This window comes from Oncorhynchus mykiss, chromosome 6 (assembly GCF_013265735.2).
Source record: "Oncorhynchus mykiss isolate Arlee chromosome 6, USDA_OmykA_1.1, whole genome shotgun sequence".
Taxonomy (NCBI): Eukaryota; Metazoa; Chordata; class Actinopteri; order Salmoniformes; family Salmonidae; genus Oncorhynchus; species Oncorhynchus mykiss.
The window spans coordinates 22,214,860-22,231,811 of NC_048570.1; the positions used below are offsets into that span (position 1 = coordinate 22,214,860).

The following is a 16,952-nucleotide window of genomic DNA, read 5'->3' on the forward strand; positions in this document are numbered from 1 at the left end:
CAATTACACAATGAGCATCTTCAACCTTAAGAAATATAAAAGTATGGGAGGTGAAACATCTGAGCTTGATGTATTCCTCACTGTGGCATTTCTTTTCCTGCTTCACAATATAAATGCACTGTACAAAGAGGTACAGATGACAGTCATTTCAGTTAGAAAAAGGTCAATATATTCAGACAGACAGGCCAGGGTTCTCTTAAGGCAGGTGTTCTGATTGTCTCCAAGAAGTTAAAAGAGCCAACCCTGCCTTGTCTGTATGCGAGAGACAATTCAAACATGTTGCTTCATGTGTGCTATGTGCTGAAATTACGCAAACGGATATGTGGGTGTTAAATGTTATTGATGTTGATTTCATTCCTTGCCGTCCTGATACTCTATGTTTTGTGCTCCATCTGACAATTTTCCTGCCATTTCTCAAGTACAATAAGTCTATTTTCTCTTTACACTTGAATCCAACTGGATTTTCCTAGATCTCTTTCAAATTTAGCTTGAAAAGCAAACATTCCATACATTGCCAATTGCATGTTTTCCTTCATTCTGCAAGTACAAAATGTCTGGAGCACATCCACAGTGCACGACCCCCTATCCTTGACCTGGCTCTGTAGTCCGGGTGGACAGAAGAAGCTAGAGGACTTATACAGTTAAGCTTACCAAGAACATTCATTTTTAAAACGTCTACTTAATAAGAGATTGCTTTCTTTGTTGTTCATTTTTCTGTCCACACACGTGGGTGTCTCTTTCTGGGGCCGTCCTCCATTAATCTGTTAATAAGAGACGACTGCAGCCAAAGATGGCTTTCATTCTCTCCCACACATCAGCGCCACATTCAGGGCTCTCTCCCTCCCTCTCTCTTACACCATCTCTTCCCCCTCCCTCTCTCTCCTCTGTATCACTCTCTTTCTATCACTTTAAGTCGATCTCTCATTGGGATAACAGACAGTCATTAAACGTAATATGAGTATGCAGATTTAATTCTTGAAACATATGTGTAGTTCATATATTAGAATATCAATATCTAATAGAAAAAAACTATATTGAACATAACATATTTTTCACATACCACATTTTTTGGTAAAGTTGGTGACAATGTACAAAGGAACAAGTGCTAAAATAAATGTAGTGCTTCCACTATATTTGAAAGGCTAAGACATGTCTTAATGACGTGTTATAGGGCCTCTTTCATCTGAAAGTGGCCCTATAACTCTGATATAACGTTGACATAAGACCTCACTCTGCTGAATTCAACAAAATGTTACATTTACTACATACAGTATCATAGCATAGCTTTCTTTGTACATTTTATAACTATGTACAATAGAAGGACTGCCAAAACAATGAGTCAATATTCTGTTTACACACACCTTGGACAGAGGGGATACTCACGCATGCACGGACGCACACACACAAACACACAACTCATCTTCTCCTAGCTGTAATCATAAATCCCCTCTTTGCTTCCACACCATCGGTCCCACAGACAGTCTGCTGGTGTACAGTGATGGTAGCGTGGTGCTCATATACAGGCCTTCTTGGCATGCAGCATCTCAATGAGCAGGTTGTTGCAGGGCACCTCCCCACTCAGGTGTTTGTAGCACAGGTAGTCCTCTGCCTGGGTGCTGAGGGCTCGCAGCTCTGGCAGATGCAGCACCAGCTGGCTGAACTTGTCCAGATACAGGGGGTAGGTGCACACAGTGTACTCCAGCAGAGCCCCATTCACCTGCTCCTGAACACTCTCCACAAACACCTGGTTCTCCAACAGCTTCACATCTGGACAGGGACATAATAAAGAGATTTAGAGGGGATTCATTTACTCTGCAGATGTCACATAAATGGGATAATATTGATGTATTTATTTGAAACTGTTCCTCAAATCCCTGTGTTAAGGCTCAGCATCAGTTACTTGTTGAGATCAAGTGTAGGCCTAATCTTTAGCATTGAAATTGCAACAGTTTATTACTAACATTAAATTTTTGGTACATTGGATCTGTACAGCGTGGGTTGGTTGTGGGTTGGTTGTGGGTTGTGTGTGTGTGTACATGTGACAATAGCTAGACCCTATAAAGGACTTCTATTCAGCATCAGCTGAGTCCTGCCAGAAGAGCCATTCACACAGTAATTAAATATTTTGAATAATCTTTTCAAACCACTTAAGGGCAACTAAATTGCCCTGATAAACCGGACTCATTGATTGAAGGAGAGAGAGCAAGAGAATGAAACAGACAGCGGAGATGGGAAATATTTTCTGCATGTGACGAGTGCTCTCATTATTCTAAAGCCTTTTATTCCCAGCTCGCTGGCGCTAAATAGCAGTCGCTTAAGGGAATCTGGGCAACTGTCGTCAATACACACTCCATATGCAGAAGCCACAGCATGAATGTCAGTCAGATTATTGAATGATAGACCCATCCATTAAGGTTCCATTGAATGCTATTAAAGAATAATGGGTGAGGTTGTCTTCTTTGTTAATGTTGCCTTTTGACAAGGCCCTATATTGAATTATGAGTATACCTGAAAATAAAGGACTGGTTCAGATAACAGTTGGAACCTTCTGGATAAAAAAAAACATATATCAATGGCTGTGACTTTTCCATTTAAAATGCCATTTCTGCCTTTCAAAATAAATGGGACAGCGAGACTTGTCAACTAAAACCTATTTCCAACAAAAAGTTTGAAAAAGTTATTTGCTCATTCTTAAGTACTACACATCACTGGGTTATACAAACCACAGCTACGATACAAACAAGTATGAAGTACCTCAAACCTGATCAAATTCAAATCTTTGAAAGACCATAGTAGTTTTCAAAGATGATTATTCCATTCTTGAGCTAGCTGTAATGAGCTATACATGAGCTGTATGTATGCACGCATAACTGTAAGTCGCTTTGGATAAAAGTGTGTTGTATTATATACGTATTATAAGACTAATAATCACTGTCTAATGTGGTACAGCATACAGCGTATGTCAATGTGGTTTACTCACTGGGATTGAAGAGGAGGAGGAACTTGAGGCAGGCAACCTCTCTCCTGTCCACCTGCAGGGCTAGTAGCCTCCCAGCCAGCTCCTGTCCTCTCTGGACCAGGCCTGACAGACTCAAGCCAGCCTGTGACCCCACGGATGACAGATCCATCTGCAACACAACACAAAAGGACAACATGAAGTATTATTGTATATGCAGGTTTTAAAGGCCAATTCCAGCACTTTTCAACCTCATATACATTTTCTCCAGCACCGAACCAGTGTCTGCATATGTAAAAACACCGCATTTCTACGATCTATGGTTAAAAAGATAAGAAAGGTCCCCAAAAAATACTTCTCTGTGACAGGTAGCCTAGCGGTTAAGAGTGTCAGGCCAATAACCAAAAGGTTGCTGGTTCAAAACCCTGAGCCAACTAAATTAAAAATCTGTTTATGTGCCCTTGAGCAAGGTACTTAACCCTAATTAGTCTGGATAAGAAACTCTGCTAAATGACTAAAATATAAATATACATCAAAGTGTAGGATTAAAAGTAAGAAAAACAGAGGGAGGGTATTTTATTACTCCCTACATCATCGTGACTCTCATAGTGTTCGAAAATCACTGTTTTTAATGTCATGGGGTAGAACCCTTAACTTCATATTTTTTTCTATAAAATGTAGAAATGTGCAGTTTTCACATATGTAGACACTGTTATTGTGCTGGAGATAATGAAAATCAGGTTGAAAAGGGGTGGTGTTACCGACTTGAAATACAGTACAGTACAGCTTCAGTACAGGTTCATAGATGCCATACATCGAGTCTGCAAATGAATGCGATTGGCATTTTATGTAACATATTGGACGTTAAATCCTCAAATTCCACAGTAGCTTCTAGAATGATACAGTGCAACTTTAAAGCTCCTCTTTTCCATTGCAGTCTTTATGAGAAAAAAATTACTTGATTTAAACACGAGGCAAATAAATACCAGCGGCCATCTTTCACCTCTCCTCCCTAAACCCATGAGTCAGTTTCAAGCTGCAGAGACAAGCTGATGGCTGTTTTTTCCTTTTCTGTTCTGCATCTTCCAAGCATAAGAACAAGAGCAGGCAGCAGAAAGTGTTCTCACTCCTTGAATTGTTTTACTTTTTGTTGTGTTACAAATTGGGATTAAAATGGATTTCATTGTCTTTTTTTCTCAACGATCTACAGAAAAGAGCTTTGCACACCTGGATTTTACAATATCTGCCCATTATTCTTTTTTAAACTCTCCAAGCTCCGTCAAGTTGGTTGTTGATCATTGCTAGACATCCATTTTCAAGCCTTGCCATACATTTTCAAGCTGATTTAAATCAAAACTGTAACTATGCCACTCAGGAACATTCAATGTCATCTTGATAAGCAAATCTGATGCATATTTGGCCTTGAGTTTGAGGCTATTGTCCTGCTGAAAGGTGAATTTGTCTCTCGGTGTCTGTAGGAAAGCAGACTGAACCAGGTTTTCCTAGGATTTTGCCTGTGATTGTAGCTGTATTCCATTTATTTTCATCCTAAAAAAAATCCCTAGTCCTTGCTGATGACAAACTGATCCAAACCATGATGCAGCCACCACCATGCTTGAAAATATGAATGGTGGTACTCAGTGATGTGTTGTGTTGGATTTGTCCCCCAAAAATTGCTAACAGGTTTTTGAATATTTGCACTCTGTACAGACTTCCTTCTTTTAACTCTGTCATTTAGGTTAGTATTGTTTAGTAACTGCAATGTTGTTGATCCGTCCTCAGTTTTCTCCTATCACAGCCTTTAAAGTCTGTAACTGTTTTAAAGTCACCTCATGGTTTCCTTCCTTTCCGGCAACTGAGTAAGGAAAGACGCCTGTATCTTTGTAATGACTGGGTGTATTGATAAATCATCCAAAGTTTAATTGATAACTTCACCATGCTCAAAGTGATATTCAGTGTCTGCTTTTATTTTTGTACCAATCTACCAATAGTTGCCATTCTTTGCAAGACATTGGAAAACCTCCCTGGTCTTTGTAGTTGAATCTGCGCTTGAAATACACTACTTGACTGAGGGACCTTACAGATAATTGTACGTGTGGGGTACAGAGATGGGGTAATGATTCCAAAATCATGTTAACCACTATTATTGCACATAGATTTAGTCCATGCAACTTATTATGTGACTTGTTATGCACATGTTTATTCTTGAACGTATTTAGGGTTTCCATACCTAGGTATTTCCGCGGGGCAGCAGGGTAGCCTAGTGGTTAGAGCGTTGGACTAGTAACCGGAAGGTTGCAAGTTCAAACCCCCGAGCTGACAAGGTACAAATCTGTCGTTCTGCCCCTGAACAGGCAGTTAAAAATACTAATTGACTCAAGACATTTCAGTTTTAAATGTTTTATCAATTTATAAACATTTTAACAACAACAAAAAAATCCACTTTGACATTGTAGGGTATTGTGTGTAAATCAGTGGCACAAAATCTCAATCCATCATAAATTCAGGCACACATCAGAATGTGGAAAAAGTCAAGGGGTATGAAAACTTTCTGAAAGCAATACACTGACCATACAAACATTAGGAACACCTTCCTAATATTGAGTTGCACCCCCTTTTGCCCTCAGAACACTCTCAATTCGTCGGGGCATCAAATCAAATTAAATTGTATTTGTCACATGCGCCGAATTACAACAGGAGTCGACCTTACAGTGAAATGCTTACTTACAGGCCCTTATCCATCAATGAAGTTTCAAGAAAATACCAACAAAAAAAGTAAGAGATAAAAATAACAAATAATTCAAATGCAGCAGTAAATAACAATACTGGGGGTACAATAAAGGGGGTACCGGTACAGAGTCAACGTGCAGGGTCACTGGTGTCGAGGTAATTGAGGTAATATGTACATGTAGGAAGAGTTATTAAAGTGACTATGCATAGATAATAACAGAGAGTAGCAGCAGCATAGAAGATGGGATCGGATGGTAGCCATTTGATTAGCTGTTCAGGAGTTTAATGGCTTGGGGGTAGAAGCTGTTTAGAAGCCTCTTGGACCTAGACTTGGCGCTCTGGTACCGCTTGCTGTGCAGAGAGAACAGTGTATGACTAGGGTGGTTGGAGTCTTTGACAATTTTTAGGGCTTTCCTCTGACACCGCCTGGTGTAGAGGTCCTGGATGGCAGGAAGCTTGGCCCCGGTGATGTACTGGACCGCACGCACTACCCTCTGTAGTGCCTTGCGGTCGGATGCCGAGCAGTTGCCATACCAGGCAGTGATGCAACCTGTCAGGATGCTCTCGATGGTGCAGCTGTAAAACCTTTTGAGGATCTGAGGACCCATGCCAAATCTTTTCAGTCTCCCGAAGGGGAATAGGTTTTGTCGTGCCCTCTTCAGGACTGTCTTGGTGTGCTTGGACCATGTTAGTTTGTTGGTGATGTGGACGGCAAGGAACTTGAAGCTCTCAACCTGCTCCACTGCAGCCCCGTCGATGAGAATGGGTGCGTGCTCGGTCTACCTTTTCCTGTAGTCCACAATCATCTCCTTTGTCTTGATTCTCTCATGCATGTTTCAGTGTTACTTGCCTCGAAGTAGAAGAAGTAGAAGTTAGAAGTTATTTAGCTCATCTGGTAGGCTTGTGTCACTGGGCAGCTCTCGGCTGTGCTTCCCTTAGTAGGTTGTACTAGCTTGCAAGCCCTGCCACATCAGGCGAACGTCGGAGCCGGTGTAGCACGATTCGATCTTAGTCCTGTATTGACGCTTTGCCTGTTTGATGGTTCGTCGGAGGGCATAGCGGAATTTCTTATAAGCTTCCAGGTTAGAGTCCCGCTTCTTGATAGTGGCAGCTCTACCCTTTAGCTCAGTGCGAATGTTGCCTGTAATCCATGGCTTCTGGTTGGGGTATGTATGTACAGTCACTGTGGGGACGACGTCCTTGATGCACTTATTGATAAAACCAGTGACTGACGTGGTGTACTCCTCAATGCCATCAGAAAAATCCTGGAACATATCCAGTCTGTGCTAGCAAAACAGTCCTGTAGCTTAGCATCTGCTTCATCTGATCACTTTTTTTATAGAGTGAGTCACTGGTGCTTCCTGCTTTAATTTTTGCTTGTAAGAAGGAATCAAGAGGATAGAATTATGGCCAGATTTGCCAAATGGAGGGGGAGGGAGAGCTTTGTACGCATCCCTATGTGTGGAGTAAAGGTGGTCTAGAATTTCTTTCCCTCTGGTTGCACATTTAACATGCTGATAGAAATTAGGTAAAACTGATTTAAGTTTCCCTGCATTAAAGTCCCCGGCCACTAGGAGCGGCGCCTCTGGGTGAGCTTTTCCTGTTTGCTTATGGCAGTATATAGCTCATTGAGTGCGGTTTTAGTGCCAGCATCGGTCCGTGGTGGTATGTAGACAGCTACAAAAAATACAGATGAAAAGTCTCTAGGTAGATAGTGTGGTCTACAGCTTATCATGGGACACTCTACCTCAGGCGAGCAAAACCTTGAGACTTCCTTAGATATCAGGCACTAGCTGTTGTTTACATATATGCATAGGCCCCCGCCCCGTGTCTTACCAGAGGCTTCTGTTCTATCCTGCCGATGGAGTGTATAACCCGCCAGTTGTATGTTCTTAATGTCGTCGTTCAGCCACGACTCGGTGAAACATAAGATATTGCAGTTTTTAATGTTCTGTTGGTAGGATATACTGTACGTGCTTTCAGTTCGTCCCATTTATTATCCAGCGATTGAACGTTAGCTAGCAGGACGGAAGGCAAAGGCAGATTAGGCATTCGTCGCCTGATCCTCACAAGGCACCCTGATCTTTTTCCGCAAAATCTCTGTTTCCTTCTCCGGCAAATGACGGGGATCTGAGCATGGTTGGGTTTCTGAAGTATATCCCTCCCATCCGAATAATTGAAAAAAAACTCTTCGTTAATCTGAGGTGAGTAATCACCGTTCTGATGTCCTGAAGCTCTTTTCAGTCATAATAGACAGTAGCAGCAACATTATGTAAAATACAAGTTACGAACAAAGTGAAAAAACAAACAAAATAGCATGGTTGGTTAAAAGCCTATTAGACGGCAGCCCTCCCCTCCGGCGCCATCTTCAGATGAACTATACAAGGTGTTGAAAGTGTTCCACAGGGATGCTAGCCAATGTCAACTCCAATGCTTCCCACAGTTGTGTCAAGTTGGCTGGATGTCCTTTGGGGGTGGACCATCAATGATAGAAATGGAAAACTATTGAGTGTGAAAAACCCAGCAGCGTTGCAGTTCTTGACATACTCAAACCGGTGCACCTGACACTTACTACCATATCCCGTTCAAAGGCACTTAAATCTTCTGTCTTGTACATTCACCCTCTGAATAGCACACCTATACAATTCATGTCTCATTTGTTTCAAGGCTTAAAAATCCTTATTTAACTTGTCTCCTCCCCTTCATGTACACCGGTTGAACTGGATTTAACAAGTGACATCGATAATGGACCATACAGTAGCTTTTACAGTAGTCAGTCTTTGCCATTGAAAGAGCAGGTGTTCTTAATGTTTTGTACACTCAGTGTAGTCCCACTTTATATTGTGTCACTAAAATAATGTGTGGTAATTCCACTGGTACAGCGTAATAACAGTAATTACTGTGTAGATACACATTACTGCAACAACAAAGAAAAAAACCTATTGCTATCCATGGAGGTTGTGTATCTGTAATGACTACATGAATGTGTGTGTGTGTGTGTGTGTGTGTGTGTGTGTGTGTGTGTGTGTGTGTGTGTGTGTGTGTGTGTGTGTGTGTGTGTGTGTGTGTGTGTGTGTGTGTGTATGTGTGTGTGTGTGTGTGTGTGCGTGCGTGCGTGCGTGATTGTGTGCGTGCATGCGTGCGTGTGTGAGTGAGTATGTCTGATATTCATGAATGTATGATTGTATTCATTTCATGTTGGAACTGCAAGGCTGCTTACCTCCTGGCCAGTAACCAGCAGCAGGCTGCTCTCCTTCCCGTGCTGCACTTGTCTGAAGACATGGTCCAGGACCAGCAGCTCAGACCAGCAGTTGTGAAGAAGCTTCATCTGGTCCCCCACCTTAAAGTAGAATCAGAAAACAACAGGTCACATCAAAGCTCAAACTCATTCCACACAGCTGGACAAGCATAGGAATAGTGGAGAACCAATCCAATATCAAAGCCAATGTCAAATAAAACAGCCTACACTGATATTAAAATCTCAAGCAGGCATCAATCTAACATCAACCCCCTTAAAAGCTATCATCCACATGGGATAGCGTGGTCCCACCTGAAACACACATAGCTACATGGACAGATAAATGGGGTGACCATAAAACCAAGAGAGGAAGATGAGGGTCCTTGTGCCATATTTCCAGCATCTGGGGCTGGTGTCAATGTCTCGCGAATCATCACCTTGTATTTACGAGCCACAGAGATGACCTCTCCCACCTCCTCACCGCTCCCTGTCCTCCGTCACCTCCCTTGCCCCCGCCCAACAGGGGGGGGGGGGGGGGGTGATTGGATGCTTCTCATTGCTAGCACATATTACCCTGGGTGCCGAAGGACGACACTGTCAGTAATTCTGCAGCTGGTGACACAGAGTGTTCCTGAAGCCCCCAAATAGCACCAGGACACACATTCATCTGGCATGGGGATGACAGAATTACTACCCCTTCAATGGAACTATATATCTATCTAGAGGAGGAGTCCAATCTTGCTCCCAGTCAGAGCTACAGGACCAACACACAACATCTTGATTCATCATACTTCTCAAGGAGGATTCAGCACACAGACACAACATTTTACACACACACACACACTCACATACACACAGTGAACGTTCAGTCAAGGGACATTCAGTCTTGGCTGGCAGAAACAGGGAAGCAAAAACCTGCCTCACTCAGTGCCATTACATAACTATCGGAATTTGGCTTTGAGACCAATACAGATGTTTTGGAGATCAGACAGACAGGTCTAAAACCATCGAACAATAAATATGTATCTTTCTTTTCATCAACATTTAGTAAAGGGCTGCTATAATGCACCAACCCTGTATGCACGTAATGGTGTTTGATCAAATGCTACAGGTATGTCAATGTCAGATACTGTATGTAAAAACTCAAGTAACGGGCAGCTTCTGACACAAACATACTGGCAATGCCCAAGGTAAATTTAGCAGATGATAGCTCAATTTTTCCTGTGCAAATATGAACAATGAGAGACAAAATACTGGGCCGTGGAGAGAGAACTGACATTCCCCTGTTATCGTCTGGATGGAATGTAATTACTCAGAGAGATAGCTCTTTCTGCAGGAGGCTCTCTCTCTCCTGGCAAACATCCACCGCTTTGTGCTCGCCTCGCACTGTTCACGTCTACAACCTCACAATTGGTTGCAATTTAGCCAGGATACATCAGAGGTACGTAACATGACTGAAATCCATGCAGTTCAAATTTTACTGTTGGCTTTGCACGATCAACATGCCGGAGGCAACACTAAAGTGGCTCTCCAATTTTCCATAATCATAATCCCATAGCTAGATTATATTACACACGATTACATCAAATAATATATGCTGGCCATTTTCTCATATTGTATTTGAAACAAAACCCCATCACTGTCATTTATGCTATTTTTCAGACTGTTGTTTATCCAGGGGCAGAATCGTCCTCCCCAGTCAGGTCTAACTCCATAGTACTGATGATGCTGCCATAACTACTACTGGCCACTGATCACTGCATCAGATCATTGGTCCTCAGAGGCATATAGGCCTACCGATTATAAAATAACCCAGTTAAAAGAGTAAAGTGAAGAATGGGACCACTGTGTGTGTCCCCATGACACAGTCTTTACATAGATACTATGTTCCTATCTCACCACACAATGGACTCGCTGTCTCACAGATAAGGCTAACAGACAAATAACAATAATGTGACAAGAAGTTGCTTCTAAATACAGTCAATTCAGATGGGTGCTAAATATTTTTTGAATAATACATGTCAAAGAGCAAACAATCTATTAGTATGTTCCCGTCGCCAGCCATTCTCTGGCCGATGACAGCATCAATAAAATCAATAGCATAGTGAGCATTGAGCAATATCACTGGTCAGCCTTCACCAACACCAGCATGCACTGTCTCCTTTAGGCCACCTATCTGTAACATGCCCAGAGGCCTATACTACCAATCAGGTTTGAGGAGATATCGAGGTAACGTTGGTCAACCCTGAGTTCATCTCGGGATAACCGGTACTACGAAAGTGGCTAACCTTTTAACCAGGTACATTTCTATGGCAACGAAACCTCAGAACGAACCTGCAGGTTAACTCAGAGCTTACTACATTTATCCTGAATGAAGTGGCTGAGCCGCGAGTTGAGGACCAATGAAATCAGATTCCCTCCCTTTCGCAAAGATTGCATCATCATCCCCTTCATATTTTTTTATTTTTATTTACAATGTTAATTTTAAAATACCTATCACATTACACATTTAGTAATGACAAAACGCATTTCAAACATCACGCACCGTAAAACGTTTGTAGTTATGACTTAATACAATTATTTTACAGGTGGGAGTGGGGGAAATGTTGCTTGTGCACACCAAAGCCGGTATTAATGATAAGTAACCAAATAAAGACGGCCTTTCTAAAAGCCTATTTCACACCATAGCCTGCTAAATATGCTACATAAATTGTATTTCATTTTGATTTCTACACAAATTAAAATGTGGCACTGACTCGCCCATGGATTGATGCTACAGCACTGTCTCCATGAAGAGTTCGGCATTCGACTAGCCACGTGGCAGATGAGCAATATCCACCGTCGTAGAATACAGGTGAAGCCTTAGATGGAATGTGAAGCTAACTGAAGCTGGCTAGCTTTAGAAAACACCTGAGTAGATCTAGCTTCCTTCGTAGTTTACCCCTCTGGTCAGTCACCACAGTGTCAAACAACAGTATTGATTTCACTCTCCTCTTGGGGCCGGGGAGTAACATATGACTGGAGCCATAACTCATGCTGTACAAGTATGGCACAACTCAATTACACCCTTCAGCTGACAAAGAGACTCAATGTATAAGGCCTATCTGACATGGACAGTGATGCATCCCAAATCATTACCCAGAGGGAGATACATTGGGTTATGATGTCACCTCTTTAACTGCTGCTCTATTTGAGGGCCTCCACCAGAAACAAGGAGGGGCAGAAACAATGATAATTATCTGTCATAGTAAATCTAACATTTTTACACAGGCCTTTGTTCTTTACTGCCATAATGTGTGTGTGTGTGGGTGCAGGGTTTCAGAAAGAGGATCAAGAAACATTAAGATATCAAAGCTAAAATTGTTTATCTTCAATATTCTTGATATCACTTATGAATGAAGTAGAATAATAAGATCATCACAATGATAAGATATGATACTGTGATCATTATTCTAAGAATAATTTCTAAATGTGCATGTCTCTCCTATCATTTCTGTGTGGACAGGGTCTGGGAAGCTTACCTTGAGCTCCTTGAAGAAGATGCAGCTCCTGGCCCACTCCACTATGGAGAACAGAGTCTGGTCAGCCATGCGACACATGAGGCTGAAGGTGCTGAGCCTGTCCTGCCGGCCCCGGCCACTCTGCTCCTGCTGCAGGAAGGCCATGATCTTACTCTGCACCTGCATCTCGTCTGGGTCGCAGCGCAGCAGCTCTAGCACCAGGGGGGAGAGGGGGGGAGGCTGTGGGGAGCCTCCGGAGGGGTACACATCCGGAAAGGGGTACCCCACCAGAGACTCTGGGGAGCTTGTGTGGTGGTCAGAGTACTCAGACTTGATGGCCCTGCTGGGGAATGCTGTGCACAGGTACTGGGTAGGCAGGGGTCCATGGGGCTGCATGGCCACCCCCAGGGAGGAGGGTCCGTAGAGGCTGGCCTCATAGTCTGTGGGGGTGATGGAGGCTGGGATGGAGGGCATGAGGCCTTTGGGGAGGGATGGGAGGCTGTGCAGGGTTCCAGTGAAGCCATAGTTAGTCTGTACAGGGGAGAGCTGTGGAGGAGCAGACTCCAGCTTGAAGCCCGTGGAACGTATCAAAGCCTTCTTCTGCTGCTTCATGGCTCTGTCCCGCTTGTACATGGGGCCAAACTTATTCCTGCCCCCACGCATGCGGTCTGCACGCACAGCTGTCACAGAAAGAGACAAGGAGTGGGGAAACAGAACTATATCAACAACAGTGGGTCTTTATATGGATTGTTACTATGCTACTACAGCTTATTATTATTTTATTGTTCAAATATATATCACTGCAAATACAGCACAGGAAAAGTGCACAGGAAATAGCCTATTTTAGTCAGGAATATGTGTTTGACAGTTTCCTGAACCAATTTTGGGGAAAAGCAATGTAAAACAAACACACGGGTATCATACTACTTTATTCTATTACACAATTCTCTTTTTGACATTTTACTGTACACAACATGTGCTAATGCCTTTGCAATTACACAATGGTACCGTGTTGATGTACATATTAAGTATCCTTTTAAAACCACAGCGAGAAGCCCAGAGTCGTATTAGCAAATCAAGAATGTGTCATTTCTCCGCGGAAACAGGTGCTTAATTTTCGCATCACAGCCTGGGTGGGAATCACTGGTGTACTCCGCGCTCTGGCCACATCATGTTTTTGCGTCCCATAAACCACGGACGCTAAACTTCTCTACTCTGTATGTTGTCTGTCCCTAATTCAAAACAAAGCTAACACTACAACTTTTGCGAAAATATTTAACAATTCAGAAGCAACTGATACTAAGACATTAGGCTATTGCATCCCTTGAGGCCTACAGGCCATATGTTGGACATATTTCGGGCATATAGCAAATTATAACAAAACTCATATAGATTCAATCATATTCAAATGAAAAAATATGCCAAAACATTAAAGGCTTATTTTTTTCTGGACAATAAGGTTGAAATCCACTCAATGATAATGTCAAAGAAAGGGGTGAGATGAAGAGAACCATACCTTCTAATCTCATGCCAACATCGAGGCATTTCTGGAATCGGCAGCAGGGACATCTCTTCCGCTGTGTTTTGTCTATTTTACACTCCTGGTTTTCTGCACAAGTATACCTCTTCTTGTTTTGGACTGTCCTCTTGAAGAAGCCCTGGAGAAAATATCTATCCTACATTAGTTTGATGAGCCACAATACCCACAAACACAGGAAAAAATGGAAATTGAAAAAAGGAATCATTCCAAATGAAAATACCTTACAACTTTCACATGTAAGGAGTCCATAGTGGTATCCTGAGACCTTATCTCCACAAACAGGACACAATTCTTCCAAATCTTCATCATAGTTGTAGTCCATTACGCCTACCATCAATGGAACGCCTGGTTCGCAAATAAAAGCAAGGGTCAAGAAAAACGGATGAAGCAGGGATGTAACGAATAAATTAATTCAAATAATGTACAGTTTCTTAATCAAATTCATTTACGGCCCTTGACAAATTTGAAAATGCAGTACGAAATTGTAGGATTCTGTGCAGCTGTGAAATAATATCTGCTTTAAATCAAACTTCCAAAAGGCTTAAAACCTACTATATATATATAAACTATATATATATATAGTTTCGCTAATAATAATCGTAATGTGGGTTAATATATATATTGCGAAAAATTGAAAAATAAATGTATTTCCACAATAAATATGTTAGATTGATGATACGGTGATATTAGCGTTTTTCAGAGAGCTGATTGACAATAGTTTCAGTCTATTTCACAAAAATAAGACCGACGATTCCATAATGCATGGAAGCAAACAAAAAAACATTGATATTTACGATTGATTAAAATCCAATGTAAAACCTTTTTTTTAAATGTTATGATAAGATTGGCAAATGTTTAAACGGATTCGACCAAATATAACGTGTATTGGTTGATTACCTTTATCGCCCCCTTCTTCCAAGTGGTTATTCCTATTAATCAAGAAATGCCTCAGACTAGGATAGAATAACGCGTTTTATAATCCACACCTACAAACACGACACGAGCACAAGTCCTTTACTCAGGGCTCTCTCACCTTCTACTGGGAGGTTGGCCAAAGAGCGGTGGATGCGACCACCTATCTTGAGAAAACAACCTATGTGTGGTACAGTACCACACATAGTACCATTTTAAGGAGAATGTCTTTAACCAAAACAGTGTCAAATAGGAACGGAGGATGATCGAAAGTGATAATAGCCTATCCATTATTATGATTATTAATACTGTTATGATTATTATTATTATTGTTATTGTCGTTGTCGTTGTTTTTATTATTACTGCTATTATAGCATCGTTAGGCTATAACGATTGTTATTACATTTTTGTTATTATTCATGTTGTTTGTTATTATCGATATTATCATAATCATCAGTCGTTTTGTTTTCGTAATTAAGATCCAGAGTTAGTTTTAATTCTGTGACTAAGTTATGACTTTAGGCCATATGAATGTGAACAGTAATAACTTAATTAAACAAGAAATTAGTAGACCTATAGCTTACGAATCAACGGTCCTTTGGCGTATTATTTCACATTTAGTCCTTACTATTTTTATAATAATTTTTCAGGAATCAATAGACTCGATCTATAATAGGAAACGCAGACCCAATGCATGAGTAATTATATTCCAAGGCCGTTTAAACAATAGCCTACATTTCGACAAGGGGTGTTAGGCTAACTAGCTTTTATAATTATTTTTGACAAAATAGGAAGATAATATCCAATAAGTAGGCTTAATTGTTTTGTTTTTCTATAGGCTATTTTGTAGAATTAATTTCGATTCACTACTTCACATTGGACTATATTTGCTGTTTTGGCAATTACTTTAGATGCAAACGGCTTAAAAATATATAACTACATCTATTAGTCTAGGCTACTCTATACCTCAAGGTCAGATATCAAGGGAAAGCATTTCATTTAGTACCATTTTGATTTCAAATGCAGAATAAAACTGTATTTTTTCTTATTATTTCCTTTTTTCTTATTATTTCCTTTATTCTCCCCCAAAAAAGTTTGCAAGGAGAAATAGTTTGGAACCTATTGAATAACTAGCTATTCCTTGAATAGACTGCTGAATATGCCAGGTTAATATAATATTTGTCTTGCAATATGGTTAAAGGCTTCGACACAAACAAATGAAGTGCAGACTGAATATCTTTATTTAAATGTTGATCTATCTGCTTACTAAATCATTTTAAATAGGCTATTCTATATGAACGTGCAACAACAAAATAGAGGCATATTACAAAATAAAAGATTGCATAAACCTACAGTATCTGTGGGTTTACAAATCGCAAATAACTAAAAGTTCATGTAGGCATATCCGAAGCTTCAGACAATTCTACACATTCCGCTAGCGGATTTGTTTACTTACCTTGTGCCTTTTCTCCTAACATGGTATTACCTATAAGGCAGGCTAGACGTCGACGACAATAAAACCTATTAAAGAAGATGCTGCAAAACTTTGACCACTTTGTATGTCACATACAATCCGAATCTGCAATACAAATTCGTAGCCTAATAAACAAATAATTCAGGATAATGGTGATCTCCACGAATAACTGCAGTCATTTCCAGCGTTCTCTTTGCTTTTCTTTCTTCATCAAATAGCAAAAAAGTTACTAAAGTTCTTATTGGTCATCGTCATGTGACGACCACGGAAACGATGATGCGCCCTTTTTCCCATCCAAGCATGCAGATAATAACTGAGATGCACATATACATGAGTAGACAGACACACAGTGTATCGTATGGGTCTGTTATGCCAAATGTATTTGTAAAAAATATAGCAGATTTCAAGCATGTATATAATTCATCACTGATAGGCCTGTTATGCTTTCAGTACTCATATTGTAAGACACAATGCATTTGGAAGAAATGCATGTAAAACAATCAGAAAATATTTACTTTTGATTTACATGTCATATATATTTCATGCATGGCATTTCAGACATTTTTCTGAGAGATTATTCCAGTATCACTACCTGAGAGGTT

The 16,952-nt window shown here is 40.9% G+C and overlaps 1 protein-coding gene across 1 annotated transcript; it reads right to left on the minus strand.

Annotated features, from left to right (window-relative positions):
• Positions 1 to 955: 955 nt before the first annotated feature.
• Positions 956 to 16,543, minus strand: nr5a1a (nuclear receptor subfamily 5, group A, member 1a). The gene is made up of 7 exons (XM_021605623.2): positions 16,333 to 16,543; positions 14,185 to 14,309; positions 13,941 to 14,082; positions 12,446 to 13,104; positions 8,907 to 9,026; positions 2,981 to 3,128; positions 956 to 1,767 (listed from the first exon to the last, which is right to left on the minus strand). The coding sequence occupies exons 1-7, from the start codon at positions 16,352 to 16,354 to the stop codon at positions 1,514 to 1,516; spliced, it is 1,470 nt and encodes a 489-aa protein (XP_021461298.1). The 5' UTR covers positions 16,355 to 16,543; the 3' UTR covers positions 956 to 1,513.
• Between the last annotated feature and the right edge of the window lie 409 nt (positions 16,544 to 16,952).